Here is a 25,587-nt window from a genome sequence, read left to right on the forward strand (position 1 = left end):
TTTCACGATTTCCGCAATTTCATCGCAGAGGATGAAGTTGCATTATCTTAGCATCATTGCAATGCTAGTGGTTCCTTCTTGCAAAATGAAATCCAATTGTGCATGTGGCCTCAAGCCAGGTGACTCGTTGCTTTTGCAGGCACCCTATACGAGAGGAAACCCGGCTATTTTTCGGACGTCGACGTGGCAACACTGCCGTCATCCTTTGTCTGCAGCACATTCTGGGGATGGGGAGTTCGGTTGAAACTTGGAAGAGTCCATTCCCAGACGCGGTCGCAGCATAGGGAGGTGCATCCCCCTTTGCCGTCGAATTCCGTCTACTACCCGTTCCACAAACATTCCCGGTATACCGTTAACGAGACGGCCTCCCCGCGTTGCCGCCCGCGTCACGTTAAACTTTTCATTTATTCCTTCTTCGCTTTTTACTCGACAACTTCGGATACGCTAACGATGATTTTCGATCGCATGTGTAAAAAAGATATTTATAACATCCTCGATTCGATCTCGGTCGAGACGAAAAGTTCGGTTTCGCGAGACGGTTTGGCATCGCTGCTGACCGAGTTATTGAATGAGACACGGCGGGAAAAATGAATGAAATCGAGTTATTGCACTTGCAGCGATGCAATTACGGAGGCTTCATCTCCTGTTAGTTTGCACCGCGGCATGAGCTCTAATTCGCTCGAAGCCATCTCCGCTTGCCGGGTAACGAGTTAGCCGAGCGAAAAATTAAGGAACTAATACTGAAGACAAATTTGAAAATTAATAGTTTCAACAGAGGTGGGAAACTGCGAGGATGAGGGTGTGCGGAAATGGGGTTTAAAGACAAATTAGAAAAATAAAAAAGTATTCAGAAATATTTTTCTTTAATGCTTAGCTTCTCCATGCACGCTCTGTGTAATAATGTGACCACGGATTGTTTTGCCGACAGTGTTTTATTCATTCGACGGCCACTGATAAAATCTAAGACGCATACTGTTTCCCAAAAAATTTTGCCTCCAGTTCTAATTGGACTAAAGAATCAAAACAGCGGAATTGTAGGTAATTTTTTGAACTGAAATGGATATGAGTGCAGGGCCGGATTTACCTACTTGCCGCCCATGGGCCGCCTGTATTTTGCCGCCCCCTTCTCATTCGTTCTGAAACTTCAATAAAAACCATCAAGTGAACAGGCTGGAGGGAACGGGTTGCACAAGACACGTTTACTCGTGTTGGACACATTTTTTTTTGCAAAAAAATGTGCAAAACATAAATAAGGTTTAATAATTTTAACTTCCGCTGCCGCACCGGCACCGGCACCGCGCTGACCGCACTAGTTTGGCGCAATGCGTGCAGTATTCATGCACTCTTGTAGGCGCCACGCGTTTCCCGCCGACCGCTCCTGACCGCACTGTGTTTGACGCAATGCGTGAAGTATTCATGCAGTCTTGTAGGCGCTAATATGTGTAACGCGCCGACCGCCGCGCCGAGGGCTTTTCCTTTCTATCTCAAGTCCTAGTCATCATTTCACTCCGCGCCTTGCCGTTCCAGGCCAAATTGGGTGCTTGGTTTCTCTCTTAACTCGACTAATTAAAGGTGCTGCCTCTTGTATCGCCGAAAGACGACACAATTAGAAGAAATTACTATACTCTCAGGAAATGAGAGATTTTGTCGCCTTTTCTCGTTTGCAATTTTTTTCTGAATCCATTTTTTTATACGTACGTTTAAAAATAAAGTCAAAATTTGCCGCCATGGACCGCGGCCCATGTGGCCACCCCCTAAATCCGGCCCTGTATGAGTGTGGCGAAAACAGGAACATAAAGAGGGAGCGCTAGCAGCAGAAAATGAAACCGCACGCCTCTGACTGATAAAAGGTATCAAGGCAAAAATTGGGCAGCTAAAAATTTAAAAAGAAGTAGCAAGGTGTTTTATTTCTTCCAATTTTTCCATATTAAACTCCTAGACTCTCTCAGAGCATTTTTCCAAGGCGTTATAGCGTGAACGGAACATTAGAAAATGTTATTCCTTCAGAAGAAAGAGGTTGGCGCACCGAGTTACCAGTCCTTTTTTTAGAATTTTCTTCTATTGCAGAAAATTGAAAAAAAGTAAATTTAAAAATAATAAAATTTACCCTTTAACGTTGTGACTGGGTTAGCATTTCCCATTCAACAACATGATCGCATCTTAGCAGATTACACCATCCTGTCATAATTCTTTCGATAACAACTCAATTAAGGAACTTAAGATATTCCCGTGCACAGTTCACTTGGTAGTTTCCGTTCGTAAACGAAATTGATCAAATTTCAGGTATGCAAATCCTCAATTTGAAGAAGACACGTCCATGTCGAAAATCATCGAGTGAAAAATTTTCACTCCACTTCTTAACATATAATCGGTGAGTCAACAACTCCGAATAGACACACACTGTGACGCAATCAGAAAGATCAAAACATAGTGGTGCTATCTCTTCTTCCTGCGCGGAAAAATTCCTAACAACGAATCACTGAAGATTCACCTCGAGTCTCGATCCAGTTCGATTTTCAAAAATTACCGACGAACCTTCTCTTAACTTCGTCTTCGGTCTGGAGGCACGTAACCTTCTATTATTCATGCAAAACGTCTCCATAGGAGGGGGGGGGGGTTGCGTGTGAAATCAGTTATTCGCCATTTACGGCGAAGGGGGGAAGGGAGGGGGAGGGCGTGTGCTGCGTGGCGATAATACACACGCTACGGGCTATATGGACGTATTTATGCTAAAAGGAACTATGTGCATGAGGTTTGCGTGCAACATAGTTCCTTTTAGCGTAAATACGTCAGTATGATAATGAGATCATTCACAATCAGACAAGACACAAGCGCGACGAGCATCGCCCGGGGCAACCTGGTTGCCATCCTCACGATCAGCTGAATCGACGCGACTTACAGTATCCAAGAAAACACGCTAAAAAAATGACGATGATTCCATCACACCAGAGGACCGCTTTTTGAAATTAATAGACAAAGCTATAGACAAAGAAGACGAAAGGGATATGGAGCGATCCCATTGGTTGAAGCAGGTGGTTCCTATAGACTATGGGAGCAAATGATGGACTAGCTGTAGGGGCTCTCGCGGATTTCCGTTAGTTAGTCTATTAAGCACCTCCTTTGTCCATTGCAACCACCCGCTTCTACCAAGAAGATTCCTCCAAATCCCTTTTGTCTTACTTGTCTATAGTTTTGTCTATTAATTTCAATAATCGGCATACTGGAGTACTTCATTAGCTGCATGAGACGTAGCTAACGTTTCATACTCCCGTGGCCCGTGGTGCAAAGGAAAAATGTCGTAAGGGCAGCAAAAGTTGGCACCTCCTCCAGCCCCAAAAAAGACCCATTTTTGGCCCTTAGGTAGTCTTAACAGAATCAAGCTTCCACAATCTACTAATAAAGGTTTCCACCAAGAAACCTAGCTTCAAAAATTGAAGAATACTGGAATGGAGTCACGGAAACGTTCACATGGCATCCATTTCGCCTTCAAATGGTCGGTTAGGCAATTTGAGCTACGGAGAAGTTCAAATAGTTGTATCACGCCTTATGACCCAAGTTTGGGAGTTCTATCCACGATTGGAAGCTAATGAAGCTAGACATCATTTTTTCCTGCACTACTTAATTAGGTAATCTGACGAGATGCTGCCCAGAAAAGGCCCATTTTTGGCTCCTACTCCATGAGGTCAAGTTTTCAGACTCTACTGATAAAACTAGCCTGTAACAGCTAGCTTTGAAGAGAGTGGGATTCTGGGGTGGAGCCATGGAAACGTGCACGTGGCGTCTATTTCGCCTTCAAATGGTCGGTTAGGCAATTTGAGCTACCGAGAAGTTCAAATAGTTGTATCACGCCTTGTGACCCAAGTTTGGGAGTTCTATCAAGGATTGGAAGCTAATGAAGCTATCGAGAGGTTCAATTAGTTGTATCACGTCTCATGACCCATTGTTCTAATTCTAAAATTCTACATTCCCATTTATAAAGATACTACACTACGAGGGACCATAAATTCTCATGTCAAACGATCAAATCGAGTCATCAAATGGCCAAGGCTACTTTTTTGGAACTTCTGGAAACTTTATAAATACCGGCGGCCCGCAGGTACTTGATGAAATGACTATTAGCTAAATTGGCTAATCAGAGCTCACCCATCCCATCAAATACCCTTGAGCCACTGATATTTGACGAAAAAGTGTCTGACCTAGAGGATAAGTTGGCTCGATTTGATCGTGTGATACTAGCTATACACACACGGATTAAATAAAAAGGAACGCATGGTATTTATGCATCACAAAGTTCCTTTCAAAACACGCATGCGTCTATTTTACGCGACCAAGTGATCAAAAACCGATTGATTCTTCGAGGAATCGCTGCACGGCCGACTGAGAGGGAGGGTATAGATTCGGTCGACATGAATCAATCGGAAATTAAAATCGACACCGATTCGATCGACAAAATTCGATCGATTCACGGATTTGTCGATCGATTCTCGGATTTGTCGATCGATTCTCGGATTTGTCGATCGATTCTCGGATTTGTCGATCGATTCTCGGATTTGTCGATCGATTCACGGATTATCGATCGATTCACGGGTTATCGATCGATTCACGGGCTATCAATCGATCATGGGTTTTCAATCGATTCACGGGTTTGTCGATTGAATCGGTGTCGATCGGTTCACGTCGACGGATTCACGTTCTTGTTTACCGATCGATCCATGTCGATGAAATCCATACCCTCCGACTGTTGGAGAGAACTCGGACTCGAAAGGGCATAAAACCGTCGACACGGCTGTCGCAGCTCGGTAACTCCACAGTCTACAATGATGAACAGAACGAGTGCAGCTGCAGCAAACTGGAATACTGGAAACAGAAGAGAAGTTCTTTCTCCCCCCCCCCCCCCCCCCCGCCGCCCCCCAGGCCCCGACCCCCACCCCCACCGGGCGGCCGCAGCGCGGACGGAGGATGGCATTGAACTTGAAGATGACCGGTTTGCTCGGAAACACTTGCACCTCGGACGCTTCGTCTTGATCCGAACCGATGCACCCCGACCCCGAGGCCCGAGGTGCGAGGTTTCCTCTTTTTCCTCTTTCGCTGTCCCTGCAACTAGCTCCGCACTTTTCCTCTTTCCACCATCAACATCAGCGATCCTTCCTCGTTACACTCGTTCCCGGTCTCAAATTCGGAGATCTGCGCTGTGCAGTCGGCTCCTGGACGCGCCTTCCAGAACTACCGATTCGTTGTTTCTCTCCGTCGAGACAGCCGATGGCCAAGTCGTTGAGGCCTTAAATGAGAGCATTCGACCAGTGGCTCGATTGTAGAATCGTTATCGAATGACCTTGATCGATACATAGCATTGTTAAGATAGAAAGTTATCGATCAAGGTCATTTGATAACAATTCAACAATCGACCACAGAGTACACAGAGTCGTGATGTAAGTGGGAGAGCTGGCGGCACTCTTTAGCAATTTCCAGGTCCCGATTCCGACTCTTGTGCGACGCCGGGTCACTTTTTCGATATATAATCGATTTTTTGCGATACACGGGGACTCAGCCATGGAATTATGTACTACGTATTCCACACCGCCATTTTGGATCGAATATGTATCGAAAAAGAGACCCGCACACCCGGCTCGGAACTCGTCGAGCAGAACATGGCGCCAACTCTCCCATTTACATTACGACTCTATGTGCTCTATGCGATCGACCCGGCAGGTAGCGGCCATTTATGCTACATATGGCCAGGTCAAAAGCCGAAAAAAGGGTGATAATTAGTGCTTCAACGTGCTTTCTTATAAGTCTCAACGAGGAAGTGCTCAATCCCCGAAAGTAAAATCGTCCACCGGTCGCCAGGAGGCTGGTTTAACTCGAAAAATGAACTGAGGTTATGGTGCGATTTAGTTCCGAGATACAATTAATTCAGTTTTACAGCTCTCAAGTCACAAGTTCAATCTCAACTCTATCCAAAAAGTGATAGTATTATATGTAGTTTAAAAAAACGACTTGAACTTTCTGCTACTAACCACTGGGAGATCAGCGTAATGGGTTCTGATCTTGGCCGAAAACCAAGGAATTCCTTCGCTTTCGGAGAATCTGGTGTGATCAAACATGCGGCCGTCTGCACAAGTGCAACCTGATGCAGGAATTATTTTTACTTTCCCCTTTGCACATAGAGCGTTTAGGATGGGCACTGGACCTGGAAATCACATCCTCGGAGACAGACATCAGACATCCGACATCCGACACGAGAATAGAACGCGCCAGTGATAGACGAGCCTGTAGGATCGCTCGTTCGCTTGCAAAAGTGTGCGCCGCGCCGACCCGACACCCTCCATAATTGAATCGTGATTAAAAATCGTGCCACTTTCGCACTGCCAGGCAATTTTCTCACGATTTATAAACTAAATGTATCTGCAGAAAATGCCATGATTTTTAATTCCCCACCGATCGGTCACAGGGATCAGTACAGTTGCCACGAACGTTACTTCAGCTACAAAATTCACATGAAAGCCAGTAGTCAAAAAATACGATCGCATGTTCGAGCTTCACAGCGTTCTCATACAATATCAACCTCAGCACGTTTTTCTTTTAAGCATACGAGGCACTGATCATCATAAAATTGCCCTTTTCTCGAATAATTCTTCACATAAGGTTGCATAAAGTTCTTCGCCTTCACATTTTTGGAGGCAGCCTTCACATTGCTGTCCCACAAGACTTTCACGCTTCAATATTTCCTTCTCATAAGAGTGCGAGATCAACAATTTTCTCGTATAAAAGCGCGTGCTTTACTACTTTTTTCGCAGAAGAGAGCGCGTTCAACAGTTTCCTTCGCAAAAAGCTAGCTGGTTTCAGCTTTCTGCTTACACAATTTTTCCCCCATTCCAGGTGCCAGGGTGCCTTCATATTTGCTCCACGATCGGTCTGCGATCGGCCGATCGAGCATTTTCTGCTCCCCTGGGAAGTCGAAGCTTTGGTGACAGAATATACGAATGCGCTCGAAGGAAAGACATTGAAAAGTTCTGGAGGAACAAGAAAATTCAAGGTTTCCACATTTTATTTCTCGACTTTCCTCGCGTTTGAGTATTTACGGACCCATCCTAAACTTGTAAAGAAACTTAGAAAGTATTCACTGGAAAAAAAAGAAAAAAACACATTGGATTTAGAGTCCAGACTCTTGAAAAAATTGACAAGAAACAATACTCTTGTTCAATCAGATTTAAGCTTAAATCAAAAGGAAATCCGCTCAAATTAAGAGGCTTGGTTCTTGATTTAAGCTTAAATCTGATCGAATCAAGAGTATTTTTTCTTGTCGATGTTTTTAAGAGTCTGGACTCTAGATCCAATGTGTTTTTTTTCCCCAGTGTTCTTTCTTGAGTGAGCGTGGCAACACGAGTGCACCTTCCAGGAGAGGAATAAGAAAGGCCAGAACGGGTCAACACCGACGGCGGGGAGTGAAAAAAGAAATAAACTAGGGCCGACTACGAAAATAAATGTGCAGACAGCGAAGAAGGAACCGAAAAAAGCGCGAGATCAACCCGTCTGGAGACTTGCAGGACCGCAGACGTCCAGACAGACCCCCTCCCGGATTCCCGAGAATCGGACCATCAGTTAAATTAATGACCCCGTTCCGAATGCAGTTCCTCCGGATTTCCACCCCGAGTGCACCCCCCCCCCCCCCACCCTACCCACCCACACACAATCTCTCCTCACGCACCCGAGGTAATTCTGTACTAACGAAAAACACTGTATGAACCTTCAGGCGTCGCTGAATTTCCTTGGATAAAACACGACTTTCCCGGTAAACTTATGAATATTTTTCTTCCGATGGAGATGTTGCTCGTGTGAGGAATTTGCGATTTGACTGCTAATTCTTATGCAAAAGTGCGCGAGAAACACGATGATGCCTGTGGTTTTCTCTGAAATCAACTCCCAAGCTCAAAAAAAGCTCTCAAGTTGAGGCCAAAATGGAGGGGATGTCCCACGCTATCCTAGAGTCCACGTCTACATCAAGACAAACTCTCCATGCAAAGATAGGGGGCAAATACATTGACAGGGCTACCACTTTATTTGGGGACTCCAAAACTGAAAACACGGCAACCCTGTTAATATATTAGCTCCCTATCTTTGCATGGAGAGTTTGTTTTGAGGTAGAGGTGGACTCTCAGGGTAGGGTGGGATATCCCCTCCATTTTGGCCTCACTTTGAGAGCTTCTTTTGAGCTTGGGAGATGATTTCAGAGAAAACTAGAGGCACCATCGTGTTTCTCGCGAACTTTTACATAAGAATCGATGGTCAAATCGCAAATCCCTCACACATGCAACATCTCCGTTGTAGACTCCTTGCACGCGCGTGTTTTCCACGAGACCCACTCAGAAAGGGAGAACCGACATCGGAATAATAGACGAAATTTTCGCCGAGTCGGCTTTCGTCCGGGGCCGTCCTCGCGATTTCCAGCAGAACTCGCGGGAAGCCGTCGCGTCGGCGGGACTGGCGAACCGCGGCGGGTTCAACATCCTAGTGACGTCACGGCCCGCGACCCAAGCGCCAGCCCCCCCCCCCCCCCCCCCCCGACCGAGAGCAGGACCCGGTGCTGCGACACCTAGCACGCAACCGGCCGGCAACGCGACTTGCGGGCGGACGCATCCCCGGAGTCAAAACAAACCCCCTACCGGCCCCCCTCTGCCCCCCTACCGCCGCCACCGAAAAATCAATCGGGGCACAGCACCAGACCACGGAATCCCTCTCTCGGACTTGACCGAGCTCGATCCAGTCCTTACGCGCAGTCCAGATTTTCTGTGTGATCATCTATTGGTTTATCTTATTAGTAGCTTTTTGAGGAACAAGAGGAGGGTATGGATTCGATCGACATGAACGGATCGAAAACCCGTGAGTCGATCGACAAACCCGTGAATCGGTTGACAAACCCGTGAATCGGTCGACAAACCCGAGAATGGATCGACAAAAGCCGTAAGTCGATCGATAAACCCGTGAATCGATCGACAAACCCGTGAGTCGATCGACAAGCCCGTGAATCAATCGAATTTTGTCGACGGAATTGGTATCCATTGATTCACGTCGATCGATTCGACACCGGTTTCTTAATAATTTGTCGATCGATTCACGTTTTCATTTTTCGATCGATTCATGTCGATCGAATCCATACCCTCCGAACAAAGAGGTCATGGGTAATACTAAAAATCCCAAAAATTGCCCCCCTTCCTAAAACTCCACGTAGCGTCCTCCAGGAACTTTGAGAACTTCTAGGAAATAAATGAGTGGCATTTCTGCCGCCTTTAAAATCGTATTTCAATTAATTTTTCGCAGCTTAAAATTGATCTTAGGTCGTCTGCTCAAGTTTCACAATTTGTCCAAGGAAAATCTTTCGGACCCCTCTTCCGTGCTGGGGAAGTCCTCGGAACCGGGCCAGGAACCCCTTGGTGGAGTGTCATTCTGTGCTTAACATGATCTCTTTGATGAGGTGTCCCTCTGTCCCCTTCCAAAAGAAATTCCTAGTTTCGTCCAGACCAACGATGCTTGAGGTTTTCCCTAAAATTGAGTCGCTCCTGCAGAAATATCTTGTGAAATTGAAGCCTGGATGAAGCAGGACCACTGCTCTAATGGAGGCGAACCACCCTCATATTCAATGAAATTCTGCATGAACTGACAGGGTAGACTGCTTTGACGGGTCTGCAGAATCGATCGACGAACCCGATCGAGAAAAACAACCTGATGAATTTACAGGTAAAAATAAAACATTAAAAGTAATTTTGGAACGTTGGAACAAATTTTGTCCTCACTGTCATCGAATATGCCCGGCTATTTATGATTCTGATGGTTACAAAACTCAGGAACCGATTACAACGGAGTCAGGTTGGGTTAAGTTAGGTCACGCAACTAAACTAACTTAACGGCGAAGCGAGAAGTATCAGTCGAATTGAAGGCGCTTCGTTCCTGAATTCGTACTCACTGACGAAGGCTCTGGATTCGATCGACATTGATTGATCGAAAAGTAAAAACTTAATTCGATCAACGTGATTCGACCGACGAACGTGAGTCGATCGAAGAATCCGTGAATCGATCGAAATATGCGTGAATCGATCGAAAAACCGCGAATCGATCGAAAAAACCGCGAATCGATCGAATCTGACCACCAAATTGGTATGGATCGAGTAGACCCTAGAACAAAAATACCTGTCCCACATAGACTGCTTAAAATGAACTTAAATTCAAGAGAAACAATGGGTTATGAGACGTGATACAACTAATTTATCTTCTCGGTAGCTCAAATTGCCTAACCGATTAGTTGAAGGCGGGATGGATGCTGGGTACACGTTTCCATGACTATTCCGGTATTCTTCTCCCGTCAAAAAGCTGCTAACTGTTCTTAAATAAAATAACTTTATCAAAAGAGTATGGAATTGCAATTGCAGGAACCCTTTGTGAAGAGTTCCTAACCGAAAAACGAAGCAAGTAAAGATTTGTGACCTCCACAAGAAGAAACTTATTATTCCACAATGACAAAATTGTCAGTGTAGCGAGTTTTACCGCGTTAGGTCAAAAAAACGAAGTGCGTACTTCGGTGGAAAGTTGTACGGGCAATTTTGTTACTTTCTTGGTCAAAGCGGCGTTCCTTAGGCGTAAGGAGCAGTTCAATCCGGCAATTCAGTGCTCTGAGCTTGGTAGATTAGAATTTCAAATAGTTCTCTCTCAAGATACGTTTTTTGAATGAAAAATTTGATCCCGCCGTGACTTAAATTCGATTTTTTGGACTTTTTTCGAGTCAAATAAGATCGCAGCGCACTTCTCTGTGCTCAAGAATCAAGAACTCTTTTTCAAGCTTTCGTTTCTAAAGTCCCCCTATACGTTAATACGTCAGATACAGAGGTAAAAAAAAATTCTTTGATTTTCTAAATTCTCTGATTCTCAGAGATTTTGAACATACAATTCCCTGACTTTATCTTGGCTGTTGCTTTTAAGGCAAGATTCCTCGTAAAAATTCCGTCGACGAAAAATGTATGCTCGCAGTCTCTCGTAATTAAAAAAAATACAATGTTTCGGCTTGGGAAAAATTCAAGATTCCGTGACAAGATCTGTAACTTTCCAACAACTTGTCACCCTGAAACATCGTCAAGGAACTTAACTCAATTCTGAGTTTGCAAAATCAAAATTTAATCTTTTTTACAAGAATGCACCTGTGGAATTTAAGTCCAAAATCATCTAATTTTTGCATGAGATCCGGGGAGAAACCAGTGCAATTTCTAGTTGGAAATGCCCAAGATTCTTCTGGTAAAAATGCAATTTGCGAGGGGAAATTTGGCAACGCTGAGATGTAGTTCGGTTCTAGTGTGCGGGGAGCGACGGTATGTCCAAAAAAGGGAACCGCGTGAGCTGTGAGGAAACTTTACCCGACGGGAAAGTGAAGGAAAAGACGGCTAAAGTCCCGCCTCAGAGTGAAGGTCTAGGCTGAAATGCCGTGAAAAACGACGCCGATAGAGTGGGGAGGGGGGGGGGGGCGTTTTTTTTTTGTCTGGGCGGGCGACCGACGTCGCGACGCTGGCCGAAAGCGAGAAGTGAGCGTGAAAGTGGCCGCCCGGCAACAGCGCAATCAATAAGAACGCCTCGCCGCGCGCCCGTCTCGCCCGCCCTTCCCTCCTGGTGCCCGCCCCCCAGCGCCCTTTCGCTTATATGCACCGTCGCTAGCGCCACGGCCACAATTTTTGGGCCATCGTGGGTTTCGCGGTAACACGAAAAGGAACCGAGGTTTTCTTGGGTTTTCTCGGCAAACAGACAGTTGTTTAGAAGAACCCCAGAAGCATCATTGCTTACTTATGCCGCGATCACACGCTGAATGTGGGAGCTGAATGTGGCTTGAATGTGGAAGTCATCGGCCCAATGCCTGAATTTTGCGCGTGTCGCGCAAAATTCAGCAACGAAACTCAGCGACCATCGGATAATGTCGCGATTTGTCTGAACTATTCGAATAGATATTTGCTACGCACATCTGTATGAAAATAACTCGAATTTGCGAAATTTCAGCTGTTGAGCGATCACTGGAAGAAAAAACACATTGGATCTAGAGTCCAGACTCTTAAAAACATTGACAAGAAAAAATACTCTTGATTCAATCGGATTTTTGCTTGAATCAAAACGAAATCCGCTCAAATGAAGAGGCTTGGTTCTTGATTTAAGCTAGATTCTGATTGAATCAAGAGTGCTTTTTCTTGTCGATGTTTTTAAGAGTCTGGACTCTAGATACAATGTGTTTTTTTCCAGTGATGACTGTTGACTTCCATATTCAGCTGCCAAATTCAGCGTGTGATTCCGGCAACACTCTCAATTCATCTCACCGATAGGACATCTGAAAGTGAACCCGCTTTGCACTTGGTTCCTACCTTCTTGGAAGATGTTAAACGTTAACTTTTTCTGAGAAAACATACGAGTACCTTGTGCTGGCAAAGGCAGAAACAGGTGGGAGGTCATAATCGATGACCTCTATCAAACTCAGAGAAATGCGTCATTTGTCCGAGGTTAAAGTCGGTGGTTAGAAAAATGAGTGGTACATTCGAGTCAAAGACGGAGTGACGGAGGGGCGGCAAAAATTTGCAATTTTTTAAAGTGCAGGTATAAAAAATAATCGGATTTATAATAACAAAATTACAAACGAGAAAAGGCGACAAAATCTCTCATTTCCTGAGAGTATAGTAATTTCTAATTTTGTCGTCTCTTAGCGATACAAGAGACAGCACCCTCAATAAGTCGAGTTACGAGAGAAACCAAACACGCAATTTGGCCTATAGAACGGCGCGACTTAGAGAGAAATGATAACGAGGACTTGAGATGAAAAGGAGAGGCCTTCGGCGCGGCGATCGGCATGTAACACATATTAGCGCCTACAAGACTGCACGAATACTTCACGCATTGCATCAAACACAGTGCGGTCATTGCGGTCAGCGTGAAACGCATAGCGCCTACAAGACTGCGTGAATACTTCACGCATTGCGTCCAAAACGGTGCGGTCTGCGCGGCGCGGCGGCGGAAGTTAAAAATTATTAAACCACATTTATGTTTGTTCTTTCATAATTTTTTCGTTCATTTCTTATGAATGAAGGCCTTGTCCACACAGAGATAGGTTTACGGAACTTAACTTTCGCGCAAAGTTTCGTGAACTTTTGCTAGTAGTGTTGACAGGGTTTTCCCAAAAAATGTGTTCAACACGAGTAAATGTGTCTTATGCACCCATCCCCCGCTGGCACGTTCATTTGATGGTTTTATCGAGTTTCAAAACGAATGAGAAGGGGGCGGCAAAATATAGGCGGCCCATGGGCGGCAAGTAGGTGAATCCGGCCCTGACAGTTATATTTCCGTAAAAAAATGAATTGTTCGAGTCAATTTTGGAACGTTGCAATGGAGTTACGTTCCTCCGGGAAACTCCGAACTGAACTGCATTTTGCAATTTGGACCTATAAATTCTGGCTCTTCTAGAAAAACACTTATGTGCATAGGGAAACTAATGGCACACACGTTGTTTTTAAATCGGGCTAGAATTAATAGTTCCAAATTGCAAAATGTAGTTCAACTGTGAACACACAAGGAGTGAAAGCAACTGCAGTGACTTGGTTCACTGAACTCCAAACACAGTTCCTAACTGAGCACACGCACTCGCACTGCATGGGACATACATGACTTGGGAGTAGTATGCATGTAGCGAGAAGTGAACTTGTGAATTTTCGACAGAGCAGGAGGAGGGAACGTAAACGAAAAGAGGATGATAAGAAGAAGCATCGCTTCAGAGCTCTATGAAAAACTGAGCACGAGGACCTGCATGCTACAATAATTCTACGGTAAAATCAACATGGGAAATACCGAGGCTACAAGATTTTTTGACAAATATTCTTCCACTATTTCAGCCATTTACAATTTTTTGATAAAGGGCTGCTTTACCTCAAAAATCCTGGTTGTGGAGAGTTCGCACAAAATTTTAGTCAATAAGTTTTCGTCACAAACATTGCTCAATAGAGACTTATTGTTTTTTTGTCCGTTTTTTTTTTATTAATTTCGCTACCCTCCAGGAAACGAAAGGTCTAGGAACATTCAGTAAAAGGGGGAAAATCCGCCAATATCGCTGATGAGCATTTTAAGTACAGATCTGAATTCCCAAAAAGTTTCATTCGAAAGTGTTCATTTTTCAAAATTATCCGGAAGCGGGAAAGGGACGGATTTGTCTTCGATGGCTCTCCTGCGAACCGATTACTGAAATTGATGTACAAAGCTATAGACATAGAGGACAGAGAAAAATGGGACGATCTGATTGGTAGAAGCGGGTGGTTGGAATGGACAAAGAAGGTAAGTAATAGACTGACAAACGGAAACCCACGAGGGGCCCTTCAGTTAGCCCATCATGTTCCCCCCAAGAACCACCCGTTTCAACCAATAGGATCGCTTCATACGCTCTAGGTCTTCTTCGTCTGTCAATTTCAATAATCAGCCTGCTGGGCGTCCTGAGCGTCTCTCTGGGTCCGCCACTGGGTGATAATAGAATTTGTCAGGGTATCTAGTATTTTTTACTTTTGAAAAATCCGATACTTTCCTGATATATTTTATAAAAAAATTCCTGATATTTTCCTGATTTTTCTCGACTCCTGGCACGGTAGGCAAAAAGCAGTAAGACTTCCTCCGCTGAGGGGATTCGCGTAAGAAAAATTCCTGATAAAACGTCCGATTTTTCCGATTTTCCTGATATTTTCCCGATTTTTTCCTGATCGGCCAAAATTCCTGATATTTTCCGGTTTTCCCTGATGCTAGATACCCTGTTTGTATACCTTGTCAAGTGGTTTGGGAAAAATAGGAAAGGTCTCTTTTTTAAAAAAAACTTAAATATTAAAAGTCGGTGCTTCTTAATGTGATGTACTTTCCGGTGTGGATTTGAATAGAGTCCCTTTATACTGAGAGTCAAGACAATTTGAATCCATTTCTGATTGGTTCCCGTATTTTAGGCCTTCACAGTGTCACAAACGGGAATAAAGATTACATTTTCACCAATTGCAAAGATTATAATCTGGAATGGACCAGGGAATTACGGGTTCGGCAAGGAACAAACGGAATGAGAGGAGGAACGGAGAAAGGCATTTGAGAATGGGCCGATCAAAGATTACGAAAAACGTTCAATTTCTGTAATCTTTATTCCCGTTTGTGACATCCATGAGCCGAATTGTCTTGACTCTCAGTATGAAGGGACTCTAGATTTGAAATGAAAGCGTGGAAGGATCGGCGAAGCAGTGGGTAGGAAACGTGCTTCCCTGGCAGTGACTAGATTGCATTGCACGGCCGAGGTGGAGACGAGCGGCGAGAAAATTCTGCCGGTTAATTTTCCGCCATAAATTACCCACTCTACATTGTGCAGCGTCTGTCGGTCGCTGCATAATTTCAAGTGGTCTATCGGCAGAAGACAAAGATAAAAAAACTGGCAGGAGCAATGAACTCCAGTCACGAGTCACGTAACAACCGCCATCCGAGACGAGCCTCCCGCTACGGTCGCCGTAGACTCGAGCGCTACCTATCGGTGGAACGGCGAATCAACGAGGTGGAACCCGCAGGATCTCGGCGAGGTTTGAAAACGCACAGCGCACGCTATCTAGCGGACTGAGCGTTAATTTATGGAGGACGTTGCCGAATTAACTCGAGAAAACCAACGGGAAAGTTCTTGATTCTCAAAAACTTGCTTTATAAGGGGGAAAAATAAATTTTCGAGGGAGTGCCTTCCATAAACCCCAAAAGTTGCGTTTTTTCAAAATGTCAATGCACTGTAAAAAAAAAAAAAAAAAAAAAAACATTGGACCCAGAGTCCAGACTCTAAAAACATCCACAAGAAAAAGTACTTTTGATTCAATCAGAATCTAGCTTAAATCAAGAACCAAGCCTCTTAATTTAAGCGGATTTCGTTTTGATTCAAGCAAAAATCCGATTGAATCGAGAGTATTTTTTCTTGTCAATGTTTTCAAGAGTTTGGACTCTGGATCCAATGTGTTTTTTTCTTCCAGTGTGGAAAATAGCAGGATGGATGTACGATCTTAGGGAAAATTGCAAGTGACATCAAAGGAGTGAAACCAATACCTTCCAAACAATGCATGCCAAATAGACACAATTTGGAGAAAAACCTATACGTATTAGTGGACAGCAAGCAGTATGTAAAAATACTAGATTTAAAGGCTCCTTTAAGGCTTTAAATACTGTTATTCTTAAACGTCGTTTTGCTGTAAGATGCATCTTGGTAAAATACGCAATGATAATTAATCAAAACTTGAAAAACTAATTGGCGCTTACGTCATCTGGAGAATAATCGGTTCAATTTTTGTTCAGGACGTTGGGGCCTGCCTTGGTCGTTCGATGTGACAACACGAACGGTAGCGGGTTGATTATTGAATCTTTATCGAAAGTTGATCGAAAAATAACATTGCCAAGATAGGGATCGACCGATCAAGTCCATTCGATAATGATTCAACAATCGAATAAAAAGGCAGTGACCCACGAGTGGACGTGGAGGAGCCACCCACAAATGGACGTATTTCTGTCAAACGGAACTATGTGCATTATAACATGAGCCCTGATCCCCATATGAGTATATGCATAACAGGGCTCACGTCATAATGCACATAGTTCCGTTTGGCAGAAATACGTCCAAATCAGACGTTAAACGTCACTGGGCAACCGAGATCCGGATCCAACTTCATAAATACAGACGGAGCACTCAAACAGACGGCCAAGAGAGTGGCGAGGCGTGAATGATCGATTGTCGCTATTTCCCCATTTGAAGCTTTGGTAAAAATCGATTACTAAGATATTCGTTGCAAACACCCTTTTCAGCGATTCTTTCCCATAGGTTTCCAGGGTGTCTGCTAAAACAGGCTGGCCAAAAATCAGTACTTTTACAGTACGTTTTCAGTACATTCCCAAGAAACCCAGTACCTCCTCAACAGAAAAATTCAGTTCTTTTTCAGTACCTCCGAATGATGACATTCGAAAAATTTCAAAAATTTGAATTCCTCGCTCAAATTGCGACAAAAATGACGAAAAATTCCGGACCTTCATGCGCAATGCCCGCACTTTATCAGTACTTCCGGACCGCCCTTGAAAAATCAGTACTATTTCCGGACTTGTAGACACCCTGGTTTCAGAGTGTTAGCCAGAAATTGTAGTTCCTCGATTGCAAAATATGATCCAACTTAAACCCAAGTGTTTTTTTTTTTTTTTTTTAATTGGATTAAAATGCACGAATCACCGCAGAGACTTAAACGCGGGCGAACAGACAAGCGCGAGTTGTTGGATGCATGAAGACTTTGTTACTTCAAATTTTGATTATGCTGAACTACATCAGAGATTTAGAGATCTTCACCACTGGCACAAATTATTTGGATTGAATTTAGCACAGAGGAACTAAGAGCATTCCAATGTTGCTAGGATTGTACAACTTATTGGCACTTACATTCTTCGCAATAAAATTAACTACTGCAATCATGCAAAAACTTGAATTTACAAAGATAATTTTTGCCTTGAATTTGAGCTCATTGGGAGTTACTATAAAACTTGTTTAGATGATCAGTTTATTTTCGCAAACTGAAAAAAATTGCACAATCTTAGCGACATTGGAATGCTTATGGTTCCCTTTTGCAAAATGCGATCCATTCAATGTTTTTTGCCGGAAACTTCGATTGGCGAAAAGCATGTTTTGCAATGAGAGCGAATCTTCAAGGCTGGGAATGCGGCAAAGTTAACGAAGGGGAAAGGATTAGGGCCGGATTTACTTACTTGCCGCCTATGGGCCGCCTGTATTTTGCCGCCCCCTTCTCATTCGTTTTGAAACATCAATAAAAACCATCAAGTGAACATGCCGGAGGAGGAGGGGTGCATAAGACGCGTTTACTCGTGTTGGACACATTTTTTGCGAAAGCCCTGTCAACACTACTAGCAAAAGTTTACGGAACTTGGCGCGAAAATTAAGTAATCCCGTAAACCTTTCTCTATGTGGACAAGGCCTTCCATTCATATGAAATGAACGAAAAAATTATGAAAGAACAAACATAAATATGGTTTAATAATTTTAACTTCCGCCGCCGCGCTGACCGCACTGTGTTTGGCGCAATGCGTGAAGTATTCCTACAGTCTTGTATGCGCTATGCGTTTCACGCCGCCCACTGCTGCCCGCAGCGACCGCACTGTCCTTGACGCAATGCGTGAAGTATTCATGCAGCCTTGTCTCTTGTAGGCGCTATTATGTGTTACATGTGTACGCCGCACCGAGGGTTTCTCTTTTTCATCTCAAGTTCTCTCTGCGCCGTGAAGTTGTTTAAAAAGGGTTGAGAGATTTGCGAGAGATTTTGTAATATTTTCCCGTTTGTAATTTTTTTTCTGAATCCGATTTTTCTTTATGCCTACATTTATAAAAATTGCCAAATTTGCCGCCCCCTAAATTGGCCGCCATGGGCCGCGGCCCATGTGGCCATCCCTTTAATCCGGCCCTGGAAAGGATGCGTGGTAACTTTTTCGAAGGGAACTTGCTGATTACGTGAAAACGCGCAAAAAATTGTGAAATGTTGTTAAAAGCTGTGCTTGAAGACACATTTCCAGACTTTCAGCCGTACATACGTTCATAACTTACAGGACCTGTCTAATCGACCAACGATGCGATTCCAGCTCATATCGAATTTTTATATTGAACTTTTGAACTTCAGGAAATCAAAATTATGCATCGGGCTGTTTCATGAGCTTAAAACAAAGAATGTTTGAACGTTTTGGACAACAGCCGGGTTCTTTAGTGAGCGAAAATGACTGAGTCAACCGCTTCAGGAGGCCGCCCCTAAAATACGTAACGCACTTTATCCGTATTTTTGACACCCCCCCCCCCCGCTCCCCCGATATATGACGGAGATCCATTTCCTTTAATACGTAAAGACAGATTGGCGTAACGCTCTGCTGCCCCCCCCTCCTCCTACTAGAGCGTTACGTAATTTCGGGACGGCTTTCCGGGCGTGAGACCGAAACGAATATCCGCTTATTATTCTGGGTTACCCTAGGACCGACCATGAACACGGACTTTCGTTAACGCGCTCGTCTATCGTTTTTCTCGTGTTAGCGGCAACGTAGTGGGGCTTGCAAGCGCATTTTCAAGGTGGACTGCATGGCGCAAACGCTCTCGTATCTCTCTCCAAGTCAACCCAGTGGGTGCAGAGTGGCCAGCGATGAGAATGATCCCGCTGCCTCGCTGCACCCAAGCCCACTTTGGACATCACACAAAGGAACGAATCATCGGAAAAGGTGGACATGAAATTTTCGACCAAAATTGACGATTTTGACATTCAGTTCGTCACATTATAAATTAAGAAGGGTGCTTTCGAGAGGGTTACGAAATAACCGATGGAGCTACTTTTAAACGTCTACGTTTCGTATTGACGAAGATTAAAGCTTTCAAAGTTTCCGCATCATGGCTAATCACGCCCACTTATTCGCTCCACCGAGCGTCATACGACCGCACTTGCAACTAGACTTCATTTTGAGATTCGGAACTAAAGTTTCTGGCTCAGTGTGGAAAAAACCTATGTTCCAGTAGTTTCCCCATGTACGTAAGTGTTTTTACGGATGAACCAGATATTATAGTTCCGAATTGCAGAATGTAGTCCAATTAGTAACCCCTGTCTCCAAGATCAAGGGTGCAGATTGTTCTGGTCCACCACCATTTTCCAGGAGGCCTCCGCAATTTTCTGCGACGCGCTAAGTTTCCACGGAAAAGATTTGCACAACGCCCTGATCAAAGTTGTGTGACATTTTTGGATGTATGCCAAAGTCTTATTAGGTATTTGTCAAGATTTGAAAAAAAAAAAAAAAAAAAAAACCTCAGCTAGGCAGCTGAGTCCATGCGATTGAATAGATGGAATAGGGCAAATTGGAAAAATCTACATTCTGAGTTTTGAACAAGAAGTATACATGCATCTGTTTGAGGCTGCAAACACGGGATGATAAGGAAGGTCAACATTCGAATGAGGTGAAAATTGAACAAAAAAAGGTCAACAATAAAATGCGTGGGAGGGAGCAACTGCTCTTGCCTCTACCTGCCTGCCCCAAATAATGCCACGAGTAACACATTTCACTGGTTTTTAAAAGTCGAATTTCACATTTCCTGACATTTCCATGGCTGGATTTACAATTTTGAGGGTTAAAAATGGGGTAAAGTAGCGAGAAGTTGTTCTGGTGACCAAAGCCCACTAAGGGTTGTTATGCCATTTAAAGAGGGACAGAGGCGAGCCGTGAATCAATGACTATCAATGTTTTCCTATTTGAAGCTATGGTAACGAATCGATATTTAGGTATTTCGTTTGAAACATCCCGAGAGTCTATTCTTTTATATAAAAATTAAACGGTAGATTCATTGTACAGCATGCCACGCCACTGAAGAGGAGGAGGATAGCATGGCAGGGATTGGTCTTGAATGCTCATAAAAATAACTGAATTTCTTAAATAAATTATTTCTCCTTGTGCTTGAATGTTCAAATTCAAAGAAAGTCTGGACCGGAGCTCTCATTTAAACAACAGAATGCATAAAATGAGGACAAGACAATTTCAGATGCCTCTTAAACCTGAAGGCAGGGTCTGAACTCTTTTGCACGATGCTGAACATTCCACACGCGGTCCCGATTGGTTATGCTGATTGGGACCACTGGTGGGCTGGAGACAATAATTGTCGTAACTAGATTTTATTCCTCAAAATAAAAGCCAAAAAAAAACCTGAAGATGAAAAGGGGGTACAAAGGTTTGACTCACCATTGGAAGGAATTGAAGTGGAAATACACCAGCCCTTGCCCATAAAGAAAATTGGCATCCTTCCAGTGATCCGTTTTCAGATTGAAAAATTTCTGGTAAGCAGACATGGCTGGAAAAATAAATTATCCAATTAGAGAACAATAACTATTAAAACTGATAATTTCTTATTGTTTATATTCAATTTTGCTGTTGATAAATTCAAAAAATTAATCTAAATGGACAAATATAGGTCTTGATTTGTTGTTTCCATAATCAAACTTGAAGAAAACACTTTGAAGAATAGCTCCTAGACAGGAGAATTGCAGATCTGAGGATAAAAATTCTTACGAAGAGTCTTTCATCTAAAAATTTAAGTCCAGAAATCAGATGAAGTAATTCCTTACATACCTTTATTAACTAACTAATAAAGACTTCATCTCTGTAAATAATTTACATCTTACAATTAGCATAGATCTGCGTTGGGCTCTCTTGTACAAGACCTAGCATTCACATCAAAATGCAAAAAACATAATTTTGCTCAGCTTTGTTAAATTCTCATTAAAAGTATAAAAATTATACCTACAAGGATAATTTACGAAAGGTTCTAATTCCTTCTTTGATTAAAATTTTCACACAAGTTTTAACATTTAGACGATTTCCATGAATATGGTCACCTGCCACAGGATGTTACATATCGATATATAGTTACATGTGGGGGGAAAAACAGAGGAATGATAATCAAGCAAATTGACGGCGCAAGTCTGCAATCACATATCTCGTTTGCGGTGTCTGAAAATCTCCGCCTCCATGTTAATTTTTAAAGGAGAACAGATTGACATCAATCCTTGAAGTTTTTACAGAATTTTTTTTGCACAGGGAAGAAAGATCACGGCAGTTTTAAAGAATTTCCGATGAGTATTTTTCCGTTTAAAAAATAAAGTATGACAGGCAGTCTACGACGTCGCAAACCGAGTTATGAGATTGGCCAACTTACACCGTCGCAATACTTGTCTGTTTGAATTCCAAACCTTCAAGGCTCAATGCAATGGGAAACTAAGTTGAGAAGGTTTTTTTACTACATAAATAAATGAAAGAACAGGAGGAGTGAACAGTATTACGTACGTTCCGGAGAAAAAAAGTTAACTTAATTACTTTCTATCCATAATCACAGATTTTTATTTTTTTTTTATTTCATGTATTTAGTTATTTCAATGGAAGAGAGCTGGACTTCAATGGTAAACTTTAAAACTGATAGAATTATTGCAGTGAATAATTCCTATAAATTGAGGGACAAGAGAACTGATGAGCATAGTTGTTACCAACCTTTGGGAAAGTCCTCCAACAGCAAATGAAAATGACCCAATTTACAGTAAGTCTTTGGATCAATAGTGATTTCTTTGATAGATGAATCTCTCTTGACTTCCTCATCTTTGGTTTTCTCAAGTTCCTTTTCATTTTGATGTTGAATCAACATTCGCTCCAAATATCGAATAGCCTGCGTTTGGAACATAAAAGCCACAGGAATTAAAAAAGAAACATTCAAAATTATCTGCACTGATTACATGTCTCGTATTTCCCTTACTTGAAGAATAGTTACTTACTACGTAGCTCCCTCTCACATCATGATAGCTATATTGGCATACCTAGATAGGTGACTATGCATTTTTTGCAAAAATATCATGGTATTCATAAATGTCAGTAATTTTAAACAGGCAAAAAGCCAAGATTTGCATTACTTTTTGCGTGATACTGCATACCTATGCTCGAGTTTGAATAATTGTAGGCTTGATTTCCGCTTTGAGCAGTGTTGATTCATAGGGAAATTCATGCAAATTTCCGTAAACATTTAAAAAATACGCGACTCATCCGGCGATTTTGTAAAAACATAAGAAATTATTATACGTGTTATCCATATCAGTATCGCAGCAAATACGCAACTTTTCTAGCAGGTTAGTGAAAAGTGAGAAATTAAGCAAGTTTCATCTCCATGTATTTACTTAGTTGGAAATACACAATTTTTCAATTGGTTTTTGTGAAAGCTTAAAATATTACGCATTACTAGGTTCAAGTAAGTGATTTCTGTTTTCTCCATGAGAATAAAATAAAGGTTCAAAAGAAATTTAGCGTCAAAATCTCACCTTGGACCAATTCTTACAGTATTTTTTTAAATAAGCTTATCCGAAAAAAAAAAAAAGCTAAACAAATGTGGGCATTCAGGTGCACCAAAAACATAAGGGAAATGAAGCTCACCTTCAGGACAAGGGCTTTTTTCTTGCTTTGCTCTGGCGAATTCAATTTCAGGAATCCAAATTGCCGACTAAAACACAGAAAAACAGGAAGAATTAATAGTGATTGAATCTTTCTCCAGAGGCAAAATAGGTAGATGAGGTTCGTTTTAAACAAGACCAATCCACACAGGTCAGTCATTCCCGAGGACGAGTTTTGGTACTCTACTGCGCAGTGACGTAGTATTGAGTGCTTGCAATGTATTTCTTATGGGAGCACCCATTGTGACGTAGCATTGAGTGCTGCGAGTTAGGGCCGGGCGGGGGAGTGGATTTCAAAAAAGTTGCGCAATGACTGACCTGTGTGGATTGGTCTTGGTTTTAAATTTTAAGAGTAACTTTTAGGGCTTACAATAAAACCATCATTTTATGAGAAGGCAATGAACCATGGGGATGAAGAATCATGCAAATTTTGCACCACTACGGTGTGGATCTAAATAAAGCAAAGCCATTCTAAGTAACTTGATAATAAACTGACAGACGCAGAAAATTATAAATTATCAGGTAATGTTAAAAATTAGGTAAAACAGTCAGAGGCCACATAGTACTTTTTAATTTTTGGTGCCAAGAATCACCACTTTTAAGGTGATACGTCTCAACTGCTCAGCGCAGACAAACTGGTCAAACTGACAGGTACTGCTTGATTGTAGTCTACCGTATTTCCTCATCTTCAGTCTTAACCATAAGATCCCTTTCCTGCCAGTGCCACTGTCTCATCTTTTCATTGCCTTGCCTTATTTTCTCTTTCTGTGGACTTTTAAATTGAGGTTCAAATGGTTGCTCTTCTTGCACTAGGTACTCTCTTTCGGCGGTCATTTTCTTTCGTAAGAATAGAAATTACTTAGTGCTGCATTTTAGTTCGAGATCAATTTGTAGAGCCTGTGCCGACCCTTAAGCTATCCAACATCATAAAGATTTGAACCAAGAATTCCTCAGCTGCATGAGGGCATAGAGGTATGAAACAGAATGAGCAGAGGTTACTACAAGGGGGCATGGTGGTCATTATGAGCTTCGGCTTCCGACGATATTCCACATGCAGCTCTCTCTCTTCTTAGCGACTATTATAGTAACAAGAACTTCTCTATAAAAAGGGACTTGGTTGATCCCTTGAACTACCAGTGCTGAATACATACTATCGTTACGACCGAAACCTCTATGTAGCGGTAGTCGACCAGTCCCTTGAGTTCTTATAATGAGAGAGTACTGTAGGTGCATGAGGAAATTATTAATCATTTGACTATCTGAATACTTTAGCTAGTTTTGCCAACTGCAAGATTCAAGCTTTACACTCATTGGCCCACTTTGTCTCCCTTAAAACATTCCATAACTTATGTGTTACAGGAAAGTGGGTCATGTAAACATTGAACAACCTGTCGCGGAGTTTCCAACTAGTTTTGAAGAATTAACCATATAATTAACACCATATCTTAGTGGAAACTTACACAACATGCAGATAAGGATCTAATCACACATCTGTTCTAGAACAAACATTATTTACTGAGACAGAGATAACAAGAACGACTACTGACCTGTCCAGCTCCGAGAGGATTTGTAGTTCTTGAGGCGTCAAATTAATATCATCACTTTCTTGAGCCATTCTGGACGTTGACTTAATCCGCAATATTAATTTTGTAAACACATTTACAATTGGTAAAACCTATATCTACCATCAGAGAGCATCCGAATGACTTTCGATGCTCATCACCAGTAGCTGACTCGGAGGCTTGACCAGCAGTATGTATGGTTTTCGAGGAATTAAGAGAAGAGGGAGAGCAAATTATCACTGAGATCATTGATAAAGTGGAAAAGCTAACTCAAGAGCCTTTGAAACACAAATAAATTTTAAACTTCATCATCTGAAACAGGATGTTGATAAGTAGTAGTTGCCTGTTGAGGTTGGAACGTCGGTAGCGGTGTATAATTCAATCCGGATTTAAAACACAGCGAGGATACGATAACGAACGCAAAAATTCTCGAAACTAATGCATTAATTTAATTAAAGCACAGCACACTAATCAAAACAAATGAATAAGGTTATTCCTGCTCCTAAATGACAGGACACTACCCATAAGTAGCACAATTATCAAATCCGTCCTCATTTCGGGTTGGTGTTCGATGACCTCTCGACTCAGATAGAGTTCCCATGTAGGAAGAGTAGTGTTATGCCCAGACCGCTCCCTGATTGGTTCGCCAGTTTTAGGCCTTTCATGAGAGCGGGGGCAAAAGCCCAAGTAATTAATCAACTTCAATCTACAGGACATTAATTTTCTCGAGGGAAAAATGAGTCATGCCTCCAAGGAAAGTACGAGAGGATATCCATTGAAATTGGTTTATAAATATATCATTTAAGTAAGCTGTAATATGTAATCATTTCTGAGGTTGTAACTTGAAAATTTGAAACATCCTTCCTCTTCTCCTTTCTCTTTTCTCCTTCTATCTCTTCTCCTATGTCTTTTTAATAAAAAAATAACAAATATTTCGAAGAAAAACACTGCAGGAGACGTGCACTTAAGTTGATCTT

The 25,587-nt window shown here is 42.5% G+C and overlaps 1 protein-coding gene across 1 annotated transcript in view; it reads right to left on the reverse strand.

Annotated features, from left to right (window-relative positions):
* Positions 1 to 25,178, reverse strand: part of Utx (Utx histone demethylase) — a 132,006-nt gene extending 106,828 nt beyond the window's left edge. Inside the window, exons 1-4 of the mRNA XM_072306200.1 lie at positions 24,596 to 25,178; positions 23,032 to 23,098; positions 22,105 to 22,276; positions 20,803 to 20,911 (exon numbers count right to left, since the gene is read on the reverse strand). Of these exons, the coding sequence (XP_072162301.1) occupies positions 20,803 to 20,911; positions 22,105 to 22,276; positions 23,032 to 23,098; positions 24,596 to 24,663 (416 nt within the window). The 5' untranslated portion in view covers positions 24,664 to 25,178. The remainder of the gene's footprint in view (positions 1 to 20,802; positions 20,912 to 22,104; positions 22,277 to 23,031; positions 23,099 to 24,595) is intronic.
* Between the last annotated feature and the right edge of the window lie 409 nt (positions 25,179 to 25,587).

This window comes from Bemisia tabaci, chromosome 1 (genome assembly GCF_918797505.1).
Source record: "Bemisia tabaci chromosome 1, PGI_BMITA_v3".
NCBI lineage: Eukaryota > Metazoa > Arthropoda > Insecta > Hemiptera > Aleyrodidae > Bemisia > Bemisia tabaci.